The sequence below is a fragment of the Anarrhichthys ocellatus genome, unplaced genomic scaffold, assembly GCF_004355925.1.
Source record: "Anarrhichthys ocellatus isolate YVR2014 unplaced genomic scaffold, GSC_Weel_1.0 scaffold15, whole genome shotgun sequence".
In the NCBI taxonomy this organism is placed as follows: domain Eukaryota; kingdom Metazoa; phylum Chordata; class Actinopteri; order Perciformes; family Anarhichadidae; genus Anarrhichthys; species Anarrhichthys ocellatus.
In genome coordinates, this window is record NW_022280045.1 from 5,926,539 (window position 1) to 5,950,133 (window position 23,595).

The window sequence follows — 23,595 nt, forward strand, 5'->3', positions numbered from 1 at the left end:
AAATATAAAACAAGCCCTTGTCTTGTTCTGGTAACCTGACACACTGGACCCAACCAACACCATTCAACAGTGTTAGTCCACTACTTTACCATCACACCGACATGCATACAGCTCTCTGCCACGCAGATGTGCACCGGAGTAAGTGAAAGTAGTGACACACACTAGTTCTGTGTGAGTGACACGTTATCTCCGTCTGTCCCACTCACACAGTCGGCTCTTGATGGAGGTTCTTTGGAAGGATGGAGCTGGATATTGTGCAGTCGCTGCTTAATGTCGCAAAATGAAAGACACATTAGTCTTAAGGATGAGATTGACTTGCATACTTTAACAGAATCATATACTGTATATCAGAAGCGGACGCAGTCATCGTGACGCCACCCACTGGTTTGTGGACGGCCGTTATGAAGCCTTGAGTTCGGCCATTTGGCCGTCGCCATCTTGGCTTTTTTGCAACCAATGAACAGATATTTGGACGCCGTACACGGCTCTGGTACGGTAGCGACCTGCCAATAACAAGCTAGCCCCGCCCTAAAGCATACTCTTTCTATTTTACTCTTACTGGGAACAGAATTTACTAAATGAACATCATGTTGTATTGAAGAAGACTTGAAACTAGCGATTGAACTAGGAGTCGCCCCTGCTGGTCAGTAGCGAGAATGCAAGTTTAACACACTTCCGCATTGGCGTCACTCTTCAGACACAGAGGTTGCCGCCTGAACAAAATATACAGTAAGTATACGTATGTATAGTAAGTTTACCGGAAGAGTAAGTTGGAGGAGTTGTTGCAGCTGGTGCGTATCCTCCATTAGAGTTTTCTACCTCTCCATAGTCATACACTGGTTTGGGTCTGGGTGTGAATTCACGTCTTGGACGAGACTGCGCGTCAGTCACCCTGCACACAATCGGAATAAAAGAAATCACCTTCATGAACACCAATACAGATACAGGCTGGTTAAACAAAGAGATGTTCATTCATTTTCTTGTGGGCTGTAATCCAATCACTACAACTGCAAGTACATTGTGAAGCATCAGCTGCCACTAAATTACATGAATGAGTTGTAATCAGATGGGCAGAAGAGAACACGGTACAGCTGACTCATCCCTTGTCACGAGCCAGAGGACACAGCCTCAACATACAAAAGGTGTGTCATCTTCCACAAATAGTCCACGGCACTGACCTTTCTGTCAGTTTAGCAGAAAGCTCCTCCATCACCTCCGCAGCCTGTCTGTGGTACTGCAGCAGAGACTCAACCAGAGAAGACAGCTGACTCACCTGCTCCACCTACACGCACAAAAAAAAAAAAAAAATATATATATATATATATATATTTCAGGACCAAACACGGAAACAGCAAAGGTGCTTCAGAGCATTCTTTACTGGTTAATCGTTTGTATTCCGGTCGCGCATCATTCCGTCATTACGTCACACCTCTTTATCACAATAACTTCCCTCTGAAATATCTCACAATGGCAGGTATGAAAACGGGTCCGACAAGCTCTCACTACTGCAAGTCATTGTGAAACAAACCAAACAAGCCACATGTTACTTCTCCAACGACAGTAAGCGTCAGGTGTCTCGCTAGCTGAGAAGCTGTGAACAGTTGAAACAGATTTAACACCAGAATAAGTATTATCAGGTAGGAATATTAACAAGAATGACACATTTTAGTTTGTTTGGCCATCATGTTTCATACAGTTCTAATGGTGATCATCTAGCGTCATCTTCTTATTCCTCCCCTCTATTTTGAGTTTGTCTAACTTATGGGCCTGCAATAAATTCACCACGTTAATGCACTGTTATAGAATATGCCAATTCAACTCCATTTGCTTCAGTCATAAATGCTTTTATTCATATTATAATAATTGTATCAAGATGTCATTAGATGTATTACTCGTGTCACTATATTAAATAACATTCACAAAAACTTGACAGTACTATACAACTTTGGCCTTGGGTTCACTCTACTAATCTATCAAAGCACGCATTTTAAGCCTACTATGGATGATGATTTTGTTAAGAACAATGTTTTCTGACTTTGGACATGTTGGCATCACTTTGCCTACTTCATTGACAACAGGATTATTATCACCTGTACTGAAAATAAGAGACATTGCAGTTTTTCCAGTGTTGTATAAACAAGTCCAGCAGGTTTCAATGTTCCATTTGCAATGCAAAGTATGCAAGAGTAGACTAGAGGTTACTCACATCCGTTTCCAGCAGGTTGTACATGGAGCCTTCAGCCATCTCTTTGGACTCGTGGAACTTCTCCAGGGCTTGTTTGATCTCTTCATCTGGGATTTTACCTTGACGTTTCTTTTTATAATCATAGTCGAGACGACGGCCCTCCAGCTTCTTCAGGTGGTGCTGAGGGGGTGAAAGAGTTGGGATTGGGAGGTTGGGGTTACGCAGAACAGTGTTTTCACTTGTTTATGATGGTTTTGAGAAAATTGTGTGATTTAACCATTTTACAGTAAATACTTTTTGACTTCTGACCCACTGACTGCGGAGCTCATTAGTCAATGCCCGGCCTGTACGTGCAGAAGCATACTACTTCTTTGATTCTACCTGAATGTCTTTGATATCCTTCTCAGCGACTGCCTGCAGTGGATCAATAAAGTTCTGCTTCACATCAATATCCAGAGAGTCCTTGACCTCAGCCATCCTTTTCATTGACTCTCCAATGTCGGTTAGAGCCCCACCTGCAGTACACAACACAATACCAGCATTAGTGTGGGACATTGTGATGCATGGTAATAATAATAATCATTGGTTTTATACTAAGTAGATTCATGAACCCCCATAACCTATAATGTTCATCTCTCTTTCACCCGATATCTCATCCTCAAAATGCTTCCACTGTGCTTACCAAAGTTGGTTTCCTCGCCCATATCCCGTCCATACTTGGTCATGCACTCCCCCAGGAGGCCCTCGGGCTGGGGGTAGCCAGGACTCTTGACCTGCCCGCGCATTTTGGACACTGTGTTGAGCATGGAAAGCTTAGCTCTTGTTGCCGGGTTGGGCTGGAGGTACTCCGATGTCTTATTGAGGACTTCCACCACTGCTTTGCTGGTAATATCTGCTCTCTGGCGGTCCAGGTTAAAGAGAGAAAATCATTTAGGCGTGTGTGCATATGCCGAGTGTTATGCCTTTAGGAGTGTTTAAATGAGTGAGGGAAACATCATTTCACTTTCAGTAAAACAGAACATGTTGTGCTTCATGTTTAGTACAGATATTTTCTTAAAATGTATGTATGTTACCCTCTCGAGGTCCTTGAAGTCTTCATCCAGTTTGGTTCCCTCTGCACCGCCAACCTTCTCACTCACCAGCTGTGAACACAGAGCGATCACAGTAATAAAGCTGACTGATGGATGAATACGCCACAGGTAGGAAACTTCAGCTGGGTAACAACCTGTTGTCAAATGGGCTCTAACCGGACCTTCACAAACACACTGCTGTCTACTTCCAAACTTGAAATGGATATTTCACAATTTCCAACATTTTTTCCGGGCCTAGTTGACACAACTCTCAGCTTCTGAGACATACCCATGTTTTCCGTCAGTGGAGGAACCTCAAGACTGCATGAGGGAATGAATGCTGAAAACTGGACTTTCCTCTCTAGTGAGAGCCTCCGTTCCTTAAAGAATTCTGCTAAAAGGTTTCCCTTCCCCCCCCCATCAGGTCAGCACACACATTTCAGTTTCCTACACTACAACCACATCCATGGATACTTTTACTAAACACACACACACACGCTTACCTCCTCCTGCTCTCAATTCATATCCCGACTCACACATGGCACATATGTTCTGCATTTCTCATCCAGAGCTACCAACTTTGAAATCCAGTGCAGTTGGCTGGCAGGCCAAACAGAGACTCATTGTGCGCGTGTGTGTGTGTGTGCGTTTCCTTGTTTGGTTCAACTCGGTGCAGCTGTCGGCTCCACACTGCAGATAAAACTCTATGACCAGATGGATCAATCAATCTCTGTAGTTTGTACAATATACAGCCTTGGTAAAGTAGTTTTGCATGAAACATTCAGTGGCTGTGAAAATACCCTAAGCACCGATTGCCAATTGAGTCATGGGATATAATTCAGCACCAAATGTTCCCCAATTATTTAGTCTAATAAACAGCATTTTAATTGCAATTAATTAATCTCTCTGTACCAGATGTGAAGTTGTTGTGTCACGTAGATGTGTGAAATCCAAACAGACGCACTTTGAGCGGCCCATCTGGATTCATTCTAGCACTCGGGTTTTTGTTCTCCGTGACTAATAAACCTGCTCATCCTGGAGTATGTAATCGATCCTGAAAAACTTGAATTTTAGCACCAGTTACATGACATTTAGCTTCGAAATATTTCTGGTACATTTTGTTACTTAGATTTTCAAAAAGCAAAAAATAAATATGTGGCTTAAAAAGACAGGGTCATGAGCACATTTGTAGAGAGCATGTGGGTTTAGTCTTGTTGGTCAATGACAAAAGCAAGATACATAATATGAAGTGGAATCAAATGAAAGAGCAGGTGCACAATTAAAAACACAGTGGGCACAATATCAGCTGTATATGTTTGCTCAGCGCCGTAGCTGACATTTTGGTTAAATCATTGATTGAATAAAGCATATTTTTATGGCGGTACGACGTGGAGCTTATTAGGCAACTAACTTAGAGAACTGATTACACTCCTCCACCCAGTTTTATTTATTGTAATAACCCGAAGAGCTTGTTGGCCTGGCCTGTGCTACCAGAGGGCAGGGTGTTCAGTATAGGCCCCGTAGATTACCAGCTACACTACAGCCAAAGAGTCGAGGACTTGGCATTGGGAGTTGGCCAGCACCACTGTACTGTGCTGTTATCAACCCAACAGCACTGCTGCTTTCTGTGCACTCACCCCTGATTTGTAATTATTGCTGTATTGTCAATGTACAGACTCAATCTGCTGGATTATTTAAGAACTGGAAACTAATTTGGGCAGAGTAGTCACATAACTTGGATTCCAATACACACACACTTGCATGTAACACAATGTTAGGTCAAAGCAAAGGCCTGTTTGCAAGGCAGTTGTCATCAAAACACAGGCCACCGGTTTCACAGCCCACGTCTTGTTGAGCTTCATGCTTGTGGATGGCGAATTTACATTTTAGCTGTCTCAAGAGCCAATAGTTACATTTATTTTGGCGTGGAATGACTGCCATTGGAAAAGTGGAAGCACAGGACAAACCTGACTTAATAAATTATATACGATACTGGGAATGTCACAATATGGCAGTCACTTCTATTTGTGTAAACATTTGACTTGCTTCTCTAAGCTTCCATATCCATCTGGCATCAGTGGTAACTTGTGCTTTTAGTTTCATATTCATGCAATGTTATACTTTTCCAAAATTAGATGACATTCAGCAATGGAAACAGTAACGCCAAAGATAAAAACATGAGCCTGGAGTTAATAGTTTATATGATAGTTAATAATGTCAGTGCCGGTATGATATTGTAGATTTTTTACATGTTAGAGATAATTAATTGACTTCAGATCAGCAGGGCTGTTATTTCATAACGTCAGAATATGGCGATATGGTAATGTACTAATTTACATAAATTCATCTTGAATATTTATGGAACGATATCATCCATGGCTCACAGGCTGGCTCAGTTCTATTGTTGGAAACATAACAGACATCCAGCTGAGAGATGACTAACATGAGGTGTGTGATTTGAACTGTAGTATCACCACAACATTTTGGCCAATTTGTCTTGAGACAAGTGTTTTGAAAACATTGTGTAATCCAGCACGTTAGAAATAACAAACACGAACATCACTTTAGGGTATTAACATTATACGAGTAATGCATCTACCTGCTGTTTAACATCACATCAAAACACGACGAAAGAAAGCACCAACCATCCAGAAACTCATCCTCTCAATGCCCTACTTCTGTGTCAGTCATAAACTTCAACAAATTAGAGTTGCACTTCTACTTAAACGTCAATTTTGTGATAGTTGAGGAATACAATATACGTAATTTAGTTCGACAAAAACTTTCTGCACACTTAATTAACGTTAGCCTAACCTACAGTCGACTAACTTGATGTACCCCACGTTAGTGGAAGCGCTTCAACATAATGAAGAAAGCCTACTATAGAAGTTTACGGCAAAAAACAAGTTTGACGTTAGAGTCAGTTAGGGTAACGTTAAAGTTAACAAACTATTAGCGTTAGCTAAGTTAACGTAAAGCTAACGTTAAGGGTTAACGTTTACGTTACCTGTGAGCCACAACTCATTTGACAGTTACTTAAGAGTTTAACGACAATACAGCTAGTCGTATACTTTTTAACAAGTTAAAACGTGTCGTATAACGTTAGCTAACGTCAATGTTTAGCCGAGACGTCGTTAACTAGTTAACGTTACCCGTTTTCCACTTTGGTTAACCAGATAAAGTTAGCTTGAAGCTAACGTAGACTAACAAGAAAAGTACAGCTAGTTAGCTAGCCTTAGCTAAGCTATCGGCTAACGTTAATGTTTATTTTAAGTCGCGCTTTTACCTGACTGGCTTTGTAGAATTGCTTCTTAAATCCTGCGACGGACATCTTGCACCGTCAGTGTTGCAACCTGGACCTCGAAGGGGAAATTGTCTTTTTAAAATAGTTGCTTTTAGTTTGAAGTTTTCAGCACAAGCAGCAGCCGAGCAGCACGTCTTCTAACGTTGCACCGTGGATGTAAAACTTGCTAGGCAACCACAATTTCCTGGCCCCATATTCATTTGTGGGAGGCCCCGTCCTAGTGGATTAAGTGGGTCAAAACAACACAAACACATACACTTTGATTTAAACTGAGACAGACATCCCTTAACCCCCATAAAATATCACTTTTCCGTATATTGCTGATGTATACTTTTGGTTTAGTAAACCAATAGTAACACTATTATTGAGTCTCTGTAGGAAGTTTGTCAGTCAATTTAAAACTTCACGTCGAGCCAAATCTTTCTAATTTGTAAGGTCCCCAGTCTGAATAACTTCCATCCACTAAGGAAGACTTTGAGAGGTGGTTGAAAGCTCCAGAAAAAGCTGTAAAATAGACCTTATGACAAACTATTATTTCCACGGTAAGCTTGAAATTTCATGTTCAACTTTAAATGTTAAACGATGATATTAACTTTCAGATCTACAACAGAGAAAGGCAGAACATCCTCAAAGAAGCTGCAACCAGAGAATTGTTGGATTGTTAGATTGATAAAACACTGTAATGATTTAACATTTATCAGTTGTGGCAGATTATTTTTTGGTCAATTGATCAATTTACTTCTCGTTGGACTTCTAAGATAATGGGATGGAGGAAATACGGTATGCACACAACACAAATGCTAGTCTGTGATTCAAACGTAAGAGTGGCCGAGGGCATTTACATGTGCAGGATTATAATATCAGATTGGTGATTTTAGAGACTGATTAGACCTCTGATCAGTCAAAAATAGGCAAAGACCTATCTTACACGTCAACATGAAAGCCAAACTCAGCTCAAATAAGACTCAATGAAACAATTCAAAAGAAAAAGAAACCATTTATTACATTCTTAAAACCACATATAATGTATCCCATTGGACAACAATATATATAGAGCTGTGTAACTCGGTTACTCTTGGACTAGTAATATACCTCTTGTACATTTTGTCATACAGGGAAAGAGAAGGGAGACAAACTATTCTTTTTTGTTTGTTAAAAAAAAATAGATCACTGACTTTACAAAACAAAAGTGGAGACACAAAGAAAAAGGTTGATAAAAGACTGACAAATAAATGAAAATCACAGCAAAAAGAAACATTAAACCCTTATAATGAATTCATCTTTAATGCTAACTGATTTTTTTAATTTTTATTCCTATGTCTTGTCAATTTGATTTCACAATATTAGGACAATTGGGAAGGGCTTTGACACTTTATGAGTGACATTCACAAAAATATAATTTACGTCCACAGTGATTATGGTTATGGGTTTTATCTTAGGTGCAAAGGTGTGAGGAGCACAAGGCTAAAGGACGACACTGGTAATAAAAGGGACAAGAGACCACAGCCATCTCCCTGAGCGGTAGGCAGAAGGTCCTCAGACTCTGCTCAAGAACTTCACAGCACCCCGAGTAAGACATCTTCATCATCATCATCTCAATGTAACAACCTTCAGAGAGTGTGTTATTTATGTATATGAAAAATATAAACAGTTATGGGTGACCTTTTGTGTCGGATATGGAATAAAAAACAAAAATAATGAAACAGATTGACTTTAAAGTCTTACTGGTATTGATGGCCAACTCAGGGGGGCAGCTGGTAGCTCTGTCTGCCCTTAGACTAGTGTCCAGTGAGGAAGAGGAAAGTGTAAGTGCTTGGTGTTTGGACAAGTGTTGGGTTAGGGACTAAAGGAGAGAGGAACAGCAAATGTACAAAATAATACAGATTTTTCAACCAGCAAGGAGGGTTTACGATACATATTATGGATCATCTTCGTTCCGGCCTTTAACCACCTGAAACTTTGTGAGTGAAAGACAATTACACTACACCGTACTGTACTGACTGCTGGTTAGAAGCAGGCGGGGGAGACCCTGTGTATCCAATTTTATTATACAGTTCATGAAGTCATCTTTTTCCTTCTCTTCTCATTAGTGTCCTTGTGTCTTGTCTCTTTAGGCAGGGAGCAACAGCGCAGACTGAAAACTAATTTAAACGCAATGTTTTTTTCCGTCTTTGTTTGGCTACACTGCCCCCCCGCACGGTGTCGCATCTGCAACAAGCGTCCATCCCGTCGCTTACGTGATGACCTCCCATAACCCAGCTAGGTTTTGCCATCAGTGCAAGAGGGGATTGTTGCCATGGGAACCTGAGAGAACTGCCAGGAGGGGAAGTAGTCCAGAAAACAACTCGAGTCCAGATATCAGCTTTCCTGAAATATCCATTTCTCTACATCTTACTACGCACTTTTCTCTCTCCCTCTCTCTCTCTCTGAACTGAACTCACACATACCAACTCTATCCATATACTTATATAGTCATCTATTTACATTCTTATTTAAAATATTTGTTTATAAATGTGTGTATAAATTAAAGATAATTTCATCTTGTCCTGTCTCTAAGTGGCATTTACAAGGAAAGGGGTGCGTGGGACTGAGGTTTCTCATTGCATTACAAGAGCCTACAAAAAGGCAGCACCGAACACTGTCTAACTGTGTGTGAAACTGGTTCTCAGCTGAATAAAGAGGTCGGCCTTCGCCATGAGTCATGTCATATCTGTGTGTTTCATATCAGAGAAAATGACTCAAGATCTTGGTCCCTAAGTGATGGTCAGTACAAGGATATTGTCTGTATGAATACGCAGGCATACCACACAGATGTATTAATATGACAGAAATGTTGACAGAACTATATTAATAGTGAGACCTGTGGATCAACACAACTTCATTCTAATACTTTGTGTAAAACTCTGTCTGAGAGTGGCATGTTTGTACATTCACCATTGTTGGGTTCTGGCTTATGCACTGGTGCTTTTCCATGAGGTACATTCATAACTGGTTGGGTGACCCACAGCGGATCTGATGTTAAACAAGTGTTGGAGCCTGGAGCTGTCTCACGTCTAGTGGGCTGTTGTTATTATTACCCATATTGTGCCCATCCGCTTGTTGTTAATGCTACAATATGCAGAGGACCATGAGCATGTGTGGTCTGTAGTGTAAGGTGCTTTGCCTGCTGGGAAAGTGGAGGACTTCTTTGGGATCATGGGAGACGGAGTACTTAAAGTCCTGGATTGTCTCTTAACTGCTGGTTGTTGAGCTTCAACATCTCTATCCTTCTCTGTCTTTCCTTGTTGCTTCCTTACTTCTTAACACACTCTCCATCTGTCTTTGCTTGTCTATCGGTCTGTCTAGCGGTTGGTGGAGTCCTGCAGAGACAGCTCGCTGCCAAACACTTCCCGGTACAGTGGTGGGAAACTGTAGGCGGTGTCTGGGTGGACCAAACGGAAAAACTGAAGTTTATCTGTGTGGAGGTTACAGATCGACTTCATCATGGGCAGCTTGGACATCATCTGTGGGGGGAAGAAGATATACACAAAGGCAAGTTCATGTACGTGTTTCTTTATGTGTGTACTTTTGTATGTGTTTGGGAGGAGTTGTGACTGCTTGTCTTCACCTTGTCCAGTTTCTCGTCTGAAGCTCCACTCTTGTGTAGACTGTGCTGCAGAGCCAGGTAGACCTTCTCCTGGAGTTTTTGAACCTTTTGGCCTTCTGTTAGCCAGTGCCGATCTACAGGGAAGAAAATATTTCACATTCACATACAGTTTGGTGTTTCTCTTTTTAAGTAACTTCAATGCACATTGTCCGACAGTATATATTCGACATACCATTCAATCAAGTCTTGCGCATCATTTTTTACACATTACGTCAAAATTCAGCCTGACATTTTTCGATATGTTTGGAAACTCCATTAATGTTTACAATTGAGTTCTGTGAGTTCAGTGTATGGCTACACAGGATGAAAGGATCGGCGGGCTGCTGCTTTTAAAGATGTTAAGCATTAATTAAGAGATGATGACACGGGGGAAAATTAACCAGTTTAATGAAAAACCGTCACAGCTAAGTGAAATATATGAATTGTGTTGAATGTGTATGTTGAGAATGGACATCCTACAGTCACACTTAAATATGTTGCATTCCAAGGACAGAAGAGCATTGCATAGTAATAGACTGTAATAGACTACTATGATTAAGCAGTATTATGTGCACTTCTATGTATGTATTGTATACGAGAGCGAGAAAGAGATAAAGGAGGAAATAATCACCTGGAGATAGAAGAACGACAGCGCTAAACAGGGCTATCTCTTCATCAGACAGCTGTAGACGGCAGAGTCCTTTTCCCAGGTCAAACACGGCACTGACCAGGTCATCACAACCTGCATAAACACAGGAAATGAATACTTTAATTATGAACAATAACAGCTCGAATACTCCTAGTCCTGCTTAATTTGATTAAGTGACACAGCAGATATTTGGGGTGAGTGGGGAATACGTTTTTTTTACCCCGTTTGCTAATTTCTGACTTATTGGCCAAGATGTGAAGTGTGAAAATTCAATAATCAAATTAGGATCTAAGTGTTTTCAACAGCAAACAGAGATACACTGCTGTATTGACCGACATAATTTATCGTTTAAAATGTCACAACTTGGGTAATTTTCCCCTTAAATGAGTTTATCACATGGTTTACTGCTGTGTATGATGGTGTTTGGGTGCATTGTTTAGGAGTTCTGGTGGTACTAAAGAGGCAAGACAGTTTTTCAGAAATTGGAAACCAATGTCCAGCTGGATGCTTTCAAGTACGTCTCTTCAAAGACAGTTCTGGCATTGATAAAAGTGAATCTGACGGTCTTATAGAGTTTAAGAACAATTACCACAGTTAGGTCATTCAAAATAATGAATTACTTCAGTCAGAGGCATTTTTTTCAGGCATGAATGATGATGACCACACTGCGTGTTAAAAAGACTTTCTAACTTATATAGAGAGTGAGAAATGTAAGAGGCTTTCCTGTGTCAACCTTTAGAGCTTACGCAACTACATCTGATCCTCACCGAGTGCTTTGAAGAACTGAGCCAGGGCAAACTTTCCATTGAAGAAGATGGTGCCGTTGTTGACGTTGAACGCTCGGCACATGCGTATCAGCAGGACCTCGAGACAGCCTGAAGGGTAGCCACAGATAGAGGCAAAGACATGGAATAAAGAAGGGGGAGGGAGGGACAGAGAGGGGCCCAGATGCTCCAACATGCACAAAACAACACAACAAAAAATAAATCATTTTGGTGCACAGCATATGCAATGACATTTGTGAACCATTTAAAAATCAAAAGGACAACATGGATATCCACAAAGAGTTTTTGGAAAAAAGTTCAAAGCATTTACGTAGAGTAAGCGCATTGTCAAATATATGCATTTTATGTCACAGATATATAAATATTTATATGTGTGTGTGTGAGATAAAGAATATGATTTCAAGAATGTTTTTTCCCCCAGTGTTTGAACCAAGTATGTGTAATTCATTACAACACAGGAAATGGATGGCATAAAAGGCAAAGGTGGAGGGTTGGAGACAAAAATGGAAGAAAAAAAAACAGGAAGGAACTAAAGTTAGCAAGTTTCAGACTTTGTTTACTTTGCAAGAGCTAACTCTATAAATCAAGTATTTGAGATGAGAGCATTTTCAGGCTGTGCACTGACCTGCTTTCAGCAATATAATCTGATCATTCTGGCACAGGTCCATGAAGCCAGCAATGCGTTTGGCAAACTCCACCACATACTGAATGGCATTGGTGATGTGGTGTGCACACTGCTGCCACATCCACTCAGCTGACTGAAAAAAGTGACCCAAAAAAAGAGATGCGATTGTTACAAGTCCATTGACGTCACATCAGCATAAATATCTTCTTACTAGTTGTTCAACATCAGATCAAATTCAGTACTTGCACTGATAGTAGCATAGCTAATTAGGATATTATAGATATAGAGATATATATATATATATATATATATATATACACACCACACACAGAATTCAACATGAGCATCGTGTACCTTGTTTTGAAAAGCACGCGTTTCCTCAGGTGTGTATTGTGCCCAGGTGAATCTCTTCATGTCCTCAGCGCTGTACTGACACGTCTCCAAGTGAGACTTGAGAATACACTGAGTGATGCGCTCTGTGAAAAAAACACACACGCACACATACACAGATTAGGATGTCTCACTCTAGTTGTTTGTGGTGGCAGCAGGTTTGAGTGTAACAGTGTGTGTTATTTACATATCCACAGATCTGCAACCTTGAATAACTCGATGCTTTGCACCGCGCTGCTGTTACGTACGCCGCTGATGTACCCGGGGAAGATTAAGTGATAACGGCTCATCTACTCATTTCATCTCTGCAGCTGCAGCTTTTCCACCTCCTGCACGTGTAACACCCACCAGTCATAATATTTACTCATTGCTTCCTTTAAAAGTCCCCAGAGCCATATTCAAAGCCTCCTTGCAGTTTGTTGTAGCCAGCAAACATAAAGATGTAAAATAAAATATTTTATTCTTCCTCAAGGCCTTCAGAGACGCCTCTCTAAAAAATGCCTTTGCATCCGTACCTTTATAAATACCACTAAACTATGCTCCCTTTATTCGTCCCTGTTTTTGATCTGATACAGCTTTATGTCTTATGCCTGTTTCATATTGTTTTCTCCTGCTTGTTTTGCCCATTAAATCTTGTCCTTGTCCTGTTTTGCAGTTTTATCTGTGTCACTCTGGTTCTTCTCTTTTTTTGCGAGCCTGTTTATAAGAGATGTCCTTCAGATGGCTTCATCTTTGTTTTTTATTGAATCAACATTGTTTTTTTTAAATTAGATTTGCTGTTATTGCATTTAGTATTATTTCATTCATGATTTGCTGCACAAGAAGATAATAACGAAGGGGAAAATACGAAATGACCACAACACTAACTTTACCACATTTTCATAGAATTATATATCCAACTGTACAACATGCTCATGGCATTTTCTTTTTTACTTTACTTGTATTACTCCTGGATTTATTAATTATGATAGCTTTGATTTGCCTTGCTGTCGTAATGTAAATTAATGCTACTGAAAGTCAAAACTTATGGCTTCACAAGGAAAGGAATAATGCTGGGTGAACGTCTGTTCAGAAAGTGACTTAATGTGAAACTCTTGTTGAGTCTGGGTCAAGAGCATGCAGCAGGCAATTCCCAGAAAAATAGGAGCAATAGGACAAAGCATAAAAAGGATCTTTTATAATATTTTATTCTTATAATATTTGTCTCAAGTAAATGCCTGGTTCTCTCTTCATTAAAGTGCATAAAAGCCTCGACCACTATTTGAGAGTTGTAGGTATACTCATACACTTATAGTAATACGTGAATAAAAGAAGAAATGATTTGTTAATTATCATTGTCAGTACTCACCAAGGTCTGTTATTGAGCAGTCATCCGGCAGCTGATCAAGCAGTGCATGTGTGTGTTTCAGCAGCGGATGCGTGAGAGAGTGTGTATGCAAGACGTGGATCCCGGTGGTGTCTGCCCCGTCCAGCATCGTCTGCTGCGGGGAATTCTGATTGGACAAGGATGATGAAGAGGCGGAAGATGAGTTGGAGGTGTTCCCGGTGCTGGCTCCGCCGCCGATCAGCTCCAGGCTGCAGTACTTGCTGGACTCCTCGGGCGTCAGCGGCAGTTCAAACAGGTCAGGCAGCGCCGCGATGTCATCCAGGTCGCTGAGGGTGGAGCTGGAGCCCCCGCTGCTGTAGGACCGGCTCAGACCCTCTTCACTATCCTCCGCTCCACCGCCGCAGACGCCGTCCTCCTTGGGTATGGACAGAGCAGTGGCGCCCCCGCCTGCGGAGCCCACACACTCCTGGGACTTTTGGTGCTTTTGCACTTCAGCGTAGAGGCTGTCACGCTGCTTCTTGGACATACGACCAAATTTGACCGCTGCAGAGAGAAAACACATTTCATTATAGCAGACAAACAAAACAATTCATAAGCTATTTCATCAGCTATTTCTGGCTCACAAACTTCTTCCATCTCATCCATCATATTGTATGTTCCAGTGCCTATATCATATTTGCATGATGACAGCCCATCCCTCCTTCAGTCTGTATAATGTATTGGTTTTTCTCTCTGCAAACTTTAGCACTGCAGCGTGCCGTCTGTTGCCAGCTGATGTGAAACATTAGAGGGCTTCAAATTCTCCTGGTATCAGCTTTTAAATTGAAGGAACACGCGTACTGGGGTTTGCCAGGGAAACACATACTTAAGTGTAAAAAGAGGCTAAAGTGCATTTTTGTGTGTGTCTTTACCATCTCTGCTCATGCCCAAAGCCAGACACTTCTGTAGGCGGCAGTGCTGGCAGCGGTTACGGTTAGTCCGGTCGATCAGGCAGTTCCTCTGGCGAGAACAAGAGTACATGGCGTTGTTCTGCTGGCTGCGACGGAAGAAACCCTGGACAAACACACACATAGCATCGCTGTAAATGACGGGCACATTTGAGATAGAACAGGTCGGCTGAGGTTGAGTTTGATAGCCTTGTTTACGCGCTGTGTTTCCTCCTCACCTTGCAGCCTTCGCAGGTGATGACTCCATAGTGGATTCCTGAGGACTTGTCCCCACAGATCTTACAGGGGATGACCTCAATCTGGGCTTCAGGACCAAAAACAACACAGACAACAGAGATCAGAGCCACATACAAAGTGAAGTGGAGATTAAACAAGCAGTTAATATTTGCTCAGCGAAGTGCAGCAGATCAACACTACTGTCATACTCTGGACTGTTGCCAAAAACATTAATTTCCAAATATTAATACAACATTGGGTAACATGATCTATTCATTCAGACTCACACTTCCACAGAAAGCCCATAATTCACTTTGAGCTTCTGACTTTATCCAAGATTCTGTCTGATTTCTTTATGGATTATCTTTTTGACAAACTCCAGTCAGATGTCAGACTTCTGTAATCTTCACGGCCCAACAACTGTTCTTATCAAAATGAATAATGATTTATTCATCACTGCTGATTGTGGTGTTTGTTTGCTTCTCATCCTCCTTGGTTTGAGCTCAGGTTTTAACTGGTCCTTCTCACTTTACCGGTTAAATGTTTTGTTTGTGTTGTATTTGAAAGGGCCTCTTTCTCTTTGGTCCGCCATCTCTCTCTGGTGTTCCCAAGTAGTCAGTTACTCTTTTCAAGAGACACATAACTCTTAAAACCCTAATATATTTGTAGCCCTTTGGGCACATTGCCAAAAGAATGATCCATTTCCAATGGTATGCTAATGATACAGCTGTACAGTTGGTCCCACTTAAACCTGACAAAATGGCCAAATTATCCTGTGTTCATGAATTGAAGTGTTGACTTCCTCCTGCTTAATGACAAGAAAGATTAGATCCTTTTATTTTAATTCTTGGCAGCTTCTCCATGACTGTAATATAATATGATATAAGCCATATTCCAGGCACGATTTTTGTCTCTCTCTTTTGCTGGTCGTTCATGTTTTGCTATCATGTTTTCTCCAGCTATAAACCTTGGCCAAAACTAGCTCCTTTTTTATCTTCTGTAGACCTTGAAAAGGTCACCCACTCTGAGGCACCTCCAGTTTATATAAATGCAGCTGCAAGGAGTTTAACACTCTCTATTTCACCAAGTTGTTATGTTACACCTATCCTTGCCTCCCTTCTCTGGTAGCCCGTGAGTTTCAGAATTAGTTTTTTAAGATTTTAGGGAGAATGTAAGAAGGCTTATGACACACAGATACATTTCATGCCAGTCCCCTTTGAGTTTGAGTACAGTCTGAGATCTAGAGGTCAGTCCTTCTGGTTCAAACATGACTCATTAGCCGGAGTGACATTGTCTTTGAAACTCCACATCTGTATAATCTAATGCTAGCAAAAACAAACCAGAACTAACTTTCATGTGGAGACATTTGAGATTGTTTTGTAAAAATGTGATTAATGATTTTCATCATTGTTATTAGGAAATGACTTGGACAAAAACACATCGTGTGATGAGTCCAGAGAGTGATCGACAATGTAGCCTCAATGAAGGCACATATTCGTTATTCCTTTTTCTGCTGATGGCAAATACCCAGCAGACAAACTGGCCCACAATAAGCACATGCAGTAAGATAACTTGCAAGGAACTTTGTTTGACTGCACCATTCATGTGGCCCCCATGAGGGAACAGAGTACACAAACAGATAGGGAATCACATGACAGTTGCACACACACACAAAGACTCCTTCCTTATTGACCAAGGGAGAAAAACAACCACAGCAGCTACAGCATAAGATGCTTGTGGTTCAGCTCTTCTACAAATCTCGAATGATGTATGGAAAACCAAAGAGGTTTATGTGATTGAGGGAGAATCGTTGCACTCTTAGGTATTGGAAAACACAACTTTCCATTTCTTTTCCCCTTTAATGACACAGTCGGCCGTCTCTTCTCTCAAACTGTTGACTAAAATACTCCCAACTGATCAGGGCAGCTGCAGGCAAGCGATGGAAAAATATCTCCCTTCCTCTCTTTCTCTCAGGTTCCCCTCCACCCCTCCCTCATCTCACGATTATATAACTCTTGTCTGTGAGCATTCCTCACAATACTCATTCAGCAGGCTCACTCGAGCAACAGCGACACCCCGCCCCCCCCTCAGACTCTCTCTTTACCACTGGCTGAGCCGCCTCCTTGGTGTTGGCGGAGTCGCCCGTCACTCGGGCGCTGTAGCCTGTCAGCCCATGTGGACATTCTGTCCCACTGACACACTTTCCCACTGCAGGGGGAGAGGGAGGAGGGCGGCATGCACGGCCCCGACTCTCCACAGGCCAGCTTCAAGGTGGAGCTGAACAATGCTCAGACTTTCCCATAAAACATGTCCCTGGAGGCTCATAGATTTAAATCAGAAAACCGTTACAGAACAATAAAATCAACCAAGCAAGGCAGTGATAATAAGCCTTGAAAAACGACACTTAACAGTTGGGCTAATACAAACACGGATCTACACTGATTTCCCCTCGGACTATTTCTGTATGGACTGTTTAATTAATGAGAAATCACATTTCATTGACTGCAATAGCTCATACTATACCTGGCAACAGTCCACTCAAAGCAGACAAAGTCTGAACTTGAACATCAGCTCTTCGGCCCCCTCCCTACTCCCCAGTCTTTGACATTGAGCCTCTTCTTCAACCCAATCTATTCTTGTCCCGTGCTGTGAGCCAGAATTACACAGATGCCCAGCCACCCACCACTTTTGCCACAACCACACATGGATGCTTTCTAAATCCACTTCTCTGACACTCTGACGCAGATATCCAGGCACAACCCAAAGACGGGTAAAATATTTGCATCCTTCATGTAGATCGTAGATGAAAATGTACTTTCTTGTTCAACCAATTACCTTCATACGATGATTCAATAAGTACAGAAAATGAACATCGACGTCTTGAAGACTTGCAGTGCTGTACCAATAGAGAAACAAAACTAGGGCTGCAGCCAACAATTATTTTAATAATTGATTACTCTTATCCAATCGTTCCTTCATCAATCATTTACTGTAAAAATTTCAGAAAATTGTAAAAAAAAAGGCTAAAACACTGGACCAACTGTCTAAAACCCAACAGTACGTATAAGAGGAAGAAAACCACCATTTATGCACAGTTGAGAATCTGCAACATGTGTATCTTCTGCATTATTGCTTTCTACTAATCGATTAGTTGAATAACCATTTAATATCTACAGAAAACACTACTTTTATGAGATAAGCACCAAGGGAAAATGAGCTCGCTTAACAAATGTTACAAATTGAAGTGTCTAACAATGCTGATAGAGACACAGGAGCAGTAGCCACACTGATGTTACAGCAACATTTACCTTTAACCCTGAATATCATTTCTGACCTGTGATAAAACACCAGTCTGAGGCCATGTCCACATTACTCCGTTTCCATTTGAAAACGCATATGTTTTGCTGCGTTTACACTGAGCGTCCACACTACGCGGAGTTTTCGAGCCCCGAAAACGGAGGAGTTTGAAAACGCTCCCGAAGACGGATAAGTTTGAAAACTCCGGGGCTGACTCTTCGTGTGGACGGTGGAAAACGGATACATTCAGAAACGATGACGCCCACACCCGCGTTACTTGATTCCTATGTCCTTCCCTGATTTGTCACATGCCTATCACGTGATCCTTACCCGGAAGCTCACAAACAACAACAACATTGATTACCGATCGACTACCAGGTTAATTTAACATGGACAACTGATTGCAGGCATTGCTGACCTTGTTGTCTTTACCAGCAGCTGTTGTTCAGTTAAAGTCTGCATTTCTGTGGAGGAAGCAGCTGTTATTGGAGCGATCAGTGACCAGCGTGACCAGCGGCGTTATCAGCCCTACGGAGCGGACGTCTGAAGTCACGGTTAGCAGTAAATGCTATTCAGTAGGACAGATAGCTAAGCCACCAGCAGAGCTACGAGTGAGAACAGACAACAACAAGGAAACGAGTGAGAGACGTGTGTTGACCACATTTATGGACCCATAATCTAGTAAACGTTTACGTGTAAGTGTTGATTTTAAAGTAAATTTGATATGTGAGAGAGAGAGAGAGAGAGAGAGAGAGAGAGAGAAAGACCCGCAGCACTGTATATACGTTTTCGAAGGTTGCCGTGTGGATGCAGATCAATTCGAAAACGATGCTGAAAGGCCCGTGTGGACGGAGATCGTTTCTATTTGAAAACTCCGTTTCCAAAGAGAAACGGAGTAGTGTGGATGTACTCTCAGGCATCTGACCTTTAGGTCTCCAGAGAGAGTCTGCATTCCAAGAAGATCAATACCAAACCTGCTTTTCGCTAACATGAGGAATGAAGGCTGCATGCAGTTCTTTACATTTCTCACCCACTAACTCATTACCGCCGTGAAATGAAATTACACGAAATGGCAAACAAAGAATGGTGTTTGAGTATGGGGTATGGCCAGTGTTTGAGCAGTAGGAGGGCTACTTTGTGAGGCAAACCCAAACCTTTCAACACAAACAAACGGTAGTGTACTGTTAGAGTGTCTGTTCTCAAATACGTCGGCCCCAGTGCGTTTATCAGCCAGCTAAATGTGGAACCGTTTTACCTCTGCAAAAAGGCTAATTCAGTAGGCGGTGGGGCAGTGAGATTCAGAGACAAATCACTGACGTTTTGCTTCCAACTGCTCACTTCTTGGTATCTAATGTGAAACAAGCAGCCAATAATCCTCCAGCAGGGGCCCCTCCTGGCCTGTGAGTAATACAGTCAGTATGTCAGTGTGCCAATATATCTTAAAAGAAAAGATATACATGTTCACCACCACATATATGCACGCACACACACATCACTTCTCTATTTTTCATAATCTCATAACCTCACAAGCGGTTTTCTTATTATGCAAATTACAATACCATGCAGACTCAAGCTAACTGCCCTTGAGCATCAGATTGACGCAAGGCTCAATCAAATTCTTCTAATTTTTTTTCATTACCTCGGTATAAGAATAACTGACGGCTTAAGAAGAGACACTCAGTAGGAGGTGAAGGCCCCCGATACATATTAGCAATGCTGAAGCACTTGTGTCATGCCTCACAGTTGGTTGTCGGCTTTTAGTGCAGCACAGAGCTGCATCACAACAATCCACTGCGGTTGCCCTTGTTGCCTTTTCATCTTTTGAAGTCATGTTCAGCGTACGGGAATTATTTCCTGATTATTCTATTTCGAGGTGTTTGCAAAGCCTCGAGGCCTGCGGAGATGAGCCAGAGGAGAGCAAATATATTCTCAGGCATGATGAAAACAAAACCCACTTGGATTTCACACTCTCAACTTGAATCCATGAACCGTCTTACTGATAACGCTTGACACCTTGTAGCACACAGCTCCCACAAAAATTATTTCATTTTACTCTCAAAGGATGGTACAACTTGAAAAAACAAAACTTATGACACTTCACTCACATACTCAAAATGCGTATATACATTCTGGCTGTCTGGCTGCTGGCGCATTCTAATCAAGGGGCTCTATTTTAAAAGATGCAAATACCAGTGGAGGCCACGCCGAGGCCCAAAGAGGGGGGATTTGAACAGAGTTAAGAATTACATAGGCCTCTTACCGGGTGTCACTGTGTGTATCCTCTGATCTTTCACTATGTCTTAATTAAATAAATATAAATACATTCTGCAGAAGTAAACGCTGCTATCCAGTACAATAAAACACAGGTTATGTGTCGGGTGTTCAGACATCACAACAAGCCTCTAAAAGTCTGTCAGCATGCCAAAGCTGTTGGAATGACTCCATAATTTAGACCAATTGTGAATGCATATGTGTGTGTGCATGTTCAAACTGGTACAAAAACGCTGACGTGCTTTTCTATGAGGAAACGACAGGTTGAGTAACTAACCCACATTTTTAGTGCAGTGAGCTAAGAAACGGCTGTGGTTTGTTTACATTTGGATATCCTGCCAGAAATGGAGCCTCCCTCCACCAGAGGCCCCCTCTGCTTCTTCCTCCCCTCCCTCCATCCCTCCCCAGAAAATCCATCTCTTTCCTCCCCTGTCAAAAAAAACAAAACTCTGTGCATCTTATCTCCTGTCCTGCACAAAAAAGCATTGGAAGGAAAAACTAGATTGTTAACACAACCACGCATTAGTAAATATTAAGACACAAATTATTTCAACTATGATCTGTACTGGTGCATTAGGTTTTGGTGATTTTAACTGTCTTCTGTATATGTATATGCCTATTTTGAACGTTTATTTTATATTATAGGGCTATTTCAATTACATGATATTCGGATGTTCCACATAATAAAACAGACGGGGAAACAAACGTCCATGTTAATAACAATTATCTGCTGCCCTCTGCCCAAGTTCAAGCTCGGCCTGGCATTGAAGTGACACATTGAAGGCCGACCGTCAGCGCGCGCCAGTAACCGCACATGGCACTGCACGGCGGCGGCACGGCGCTTCTTAGAGCCTCTCCTCCTCCCTCCGCTGTGTATGCTGTATAATGTTGGGTGACATAACTAGGTCAGTGGAACAGCCAGACCCCACTCCCTCTATGCACTCACACAGTAGGCCATGCTGGCACAGCCGTCACACAACAACACCACACGACTCCACCAACACAGATGTCTCTTGAAAAATCAACGCAAAAAAAAAAAAAGACGGAAACCTTTGCAAACATCTTAATAAATGTTTGATTTTCCAAAAATATAAAACATCACTAAACGAGACGATTGAATATCAAAATAGCGTTCCACATTATTCTTGTTAGCGAATGTGTGCAAAATGTTCACTGTTAGGTTGTTTAATTCACCTGATCAGAACCCTGCTAAACTCGCGTTACATCTCCATTACATAATTGCAGTTTGTGTGAACAACAACAACCTCCTCTGATGCCCCGCCCTCTCCCTATTGCATAACTCTAACATGGATCCCATGGCACAATTTACAGATGGACTCCCAGGTGAGATACGACTCACATTTCTTCAAAAACAATCGCATTTGGCACCGCCATGAATCATGAAGCAAAATTACGCATGCGTGTGTTGGACTGATTTCACCATCAACAGACACGAGAGATGACATAAAACTATCTTGTTGAATACATTCTCATGCGCACACTACATGCCTCCAGCTGTTACAGTGCATGCTGAACTTCAGCGTTGAGCATGCCGCCTCGGGCTCCGTGCAGCTGTAGGGATTAATGCGCACGGGGGGAGAAAAAACAGGCGCACTCAAATCCCCGTGCGCATACATGTGGTCGTTCAAGCCCGTATAAAAACCTCACCATTCAAGTTCAACTGGACATGCACAGATTTATTGCCAAATAAAATCAACTTACCTCTCATTTTTGATGTTATCTTTCTCTTGGCTGAACGATAAAAAAAAAGAAACTGGGCTACATGTGGTTAATGTGGGTGACAGGATGGAGAATACACCGCTGGAGCCGCCACAGTCAACTGGCTCTGGAAATATGAACTTTGTTCCGGCTGCAGACAGATCTCGTGAAGCACGACCAAAAAAAAAAAAAAAAGAAAGGAGAAAAAAACTAGCTGAAACTCCGCTCCTCTATCGCTCGGTCAAGTCAGACCGAAATAAAAGAGTGAATAAAGTCTCTATGGATAGCATCGTAACCGTCTCGGCGCACTGGCGATTCGATTTTGCTCAACTTTTTCTTTTTTTTTTGACAGAATAGTCCCAGGGTGGACGACCGGTGATCGGACCCCCCCTCTGCGATGTGACTCTCCGCCTGCTTTCCTCTCAGTCTACCCTGCTAACCTACTTTCTCCAAGCGTGGACTCTCCCATGATCTCACCGCCGACAGCTCCTTTCGCAGCTCTCGCGGGAACGCGCAGTCAGGAGCGAGTGTTAAGGTGGCTGGGTAAATGATTGACTGGTGCTCAGTTTTGTCGTGAGAAAATAAGACGACCGTTCCAGCAAACAATAGGAAGGCAATTGGAAGCAGAGCCAGTTCTGCATTTCAACAGACATTCATGCGCGCTGTTTCCCGAACTTCCCCGGCTGCATATCATTTACAGCAGTCACTGTGTCATCAACGGTGTAGCATGTTGCCTATAAATCATTGAGATCTAATTAAGTGTTGCTCAAGTTGAAAACAAGCTGCAAGCTTTGTTTTTTTAGAGAGCTGACAGTTCGTCCACTGAGTATTTGCTGTATTGCATTAATAGAGTTGAACAGAATTACTTTATTTAAACATTTAAGTCCTGACTAAGCTTCCAAACATGAACGTGGTAGTGTTCTTGCAGAACTCTTACAGAACCACAATCATGTTTTGCTTGTGATCAGCATTTTTCACTACTTGCTGGCATTTTGTAGATGTAGACCAAGAAAATAAATAAAAATGGTCACCCCAACACCCCTGAACACTAATGAAAGTGTACACTATGTCTCCAAATACTGATGCGTTTCCTACCTGCCACTTTTAACAGTAGGCCTACTTGTGCTATTTTTGAAAGATATGAGAATAAAGACAAGTGAATTTAAATTGAATGTGTTTATATAT

The 23,595-nt window shown here is 41.8% G+C and overlaps 2 protein-coding genes across 4 annotated transcripts in view; both read right to left on the minus strand.

Moving 5' to 3' along the window:
• Positions 1 to 7,444, minus strand: part of LOC116387467 (endophilin-A2-like) — a 10,797-nt gene extending 3,353 nt beyond the window's left edge. Inside the window, exons 1-8 of one of the 3 annotated variants that reach the window (XM_031854589.1) lie at positions 6,542 to 7,444; positions 3,259 to 3,327; positions 2,868 to 3,084; positions 2,567 to 2,700; positions 2,207 to 2,365; positions 1,179 to 1,282; positions 759 to 892; positions 207 to 263 (exon numbers count right to left, since the gene is read on the minus strand). In XM_031854589.1, coding sequence (XP_031710449.1) covers positions 207 to 263; positions 759 to 892; positions 1,179 to 1,282; positions 2,207 to 2,365; positions 2,567 to 2,700; positions 2,868 to 3,084; positions 3,259 to 3,327; positions 6,542 to 6,586 — 919 coding nt within the window. In that variant the 5' untranslated portion in view covers positions 6,587 to 7,444. Of the gene's footprint in view, positions 1 to 206; positions 267 to 758; positions 893 to 1,178; positions 1,283 to 2,206; positions 2,366 to 2,566; positions 2,701 to 2,867; positions 3,085 to 3,258; positions 3,328 to 6,541 lie in introns of all 3 variants that reach the window. The other 2 variants (XM_031854588.1, XM_031854590.1) reach the window with 2 other exon arrangements.
• A 94-nt stretch (positions 7,445 to 7,538) lies between these two features.
• On the minus strand, positions 7,539 to 23,043 carry LOC116387466 (nuclear receptor ROR-beta-like). The gene is made up of 10 exons (XM_031854586.1): positions 22,414 to 23,043; positions 15,126 to 15,211; positions 14,872 to 15,013; positions 13,982 to 14,503; positions 12,598 to 12,719; positions 12,244 to 12,376; positions 11,601 to 11,708; positions 10,816 to 10,926; positions 10,167 to 10,279; positions 7,539 to 10,062 (listed from the first exon to the last, which is right to left on the minus strand). The coding sequence occupies exons 1-10, from the start codon at positions 22,418 to 22,420 to the stop codon at positions 9,901 to 9,903; spliced, it is 1,506 nt and encodes a 501-aa protein (XP_031710446.1). The 5' UTR covers positions 22,421 to 23,043; the 3' UTR covers positions 7,539 to 9,900.
• Positions 23,044 to 23,595: the final 552 nt, after the last annotated feature.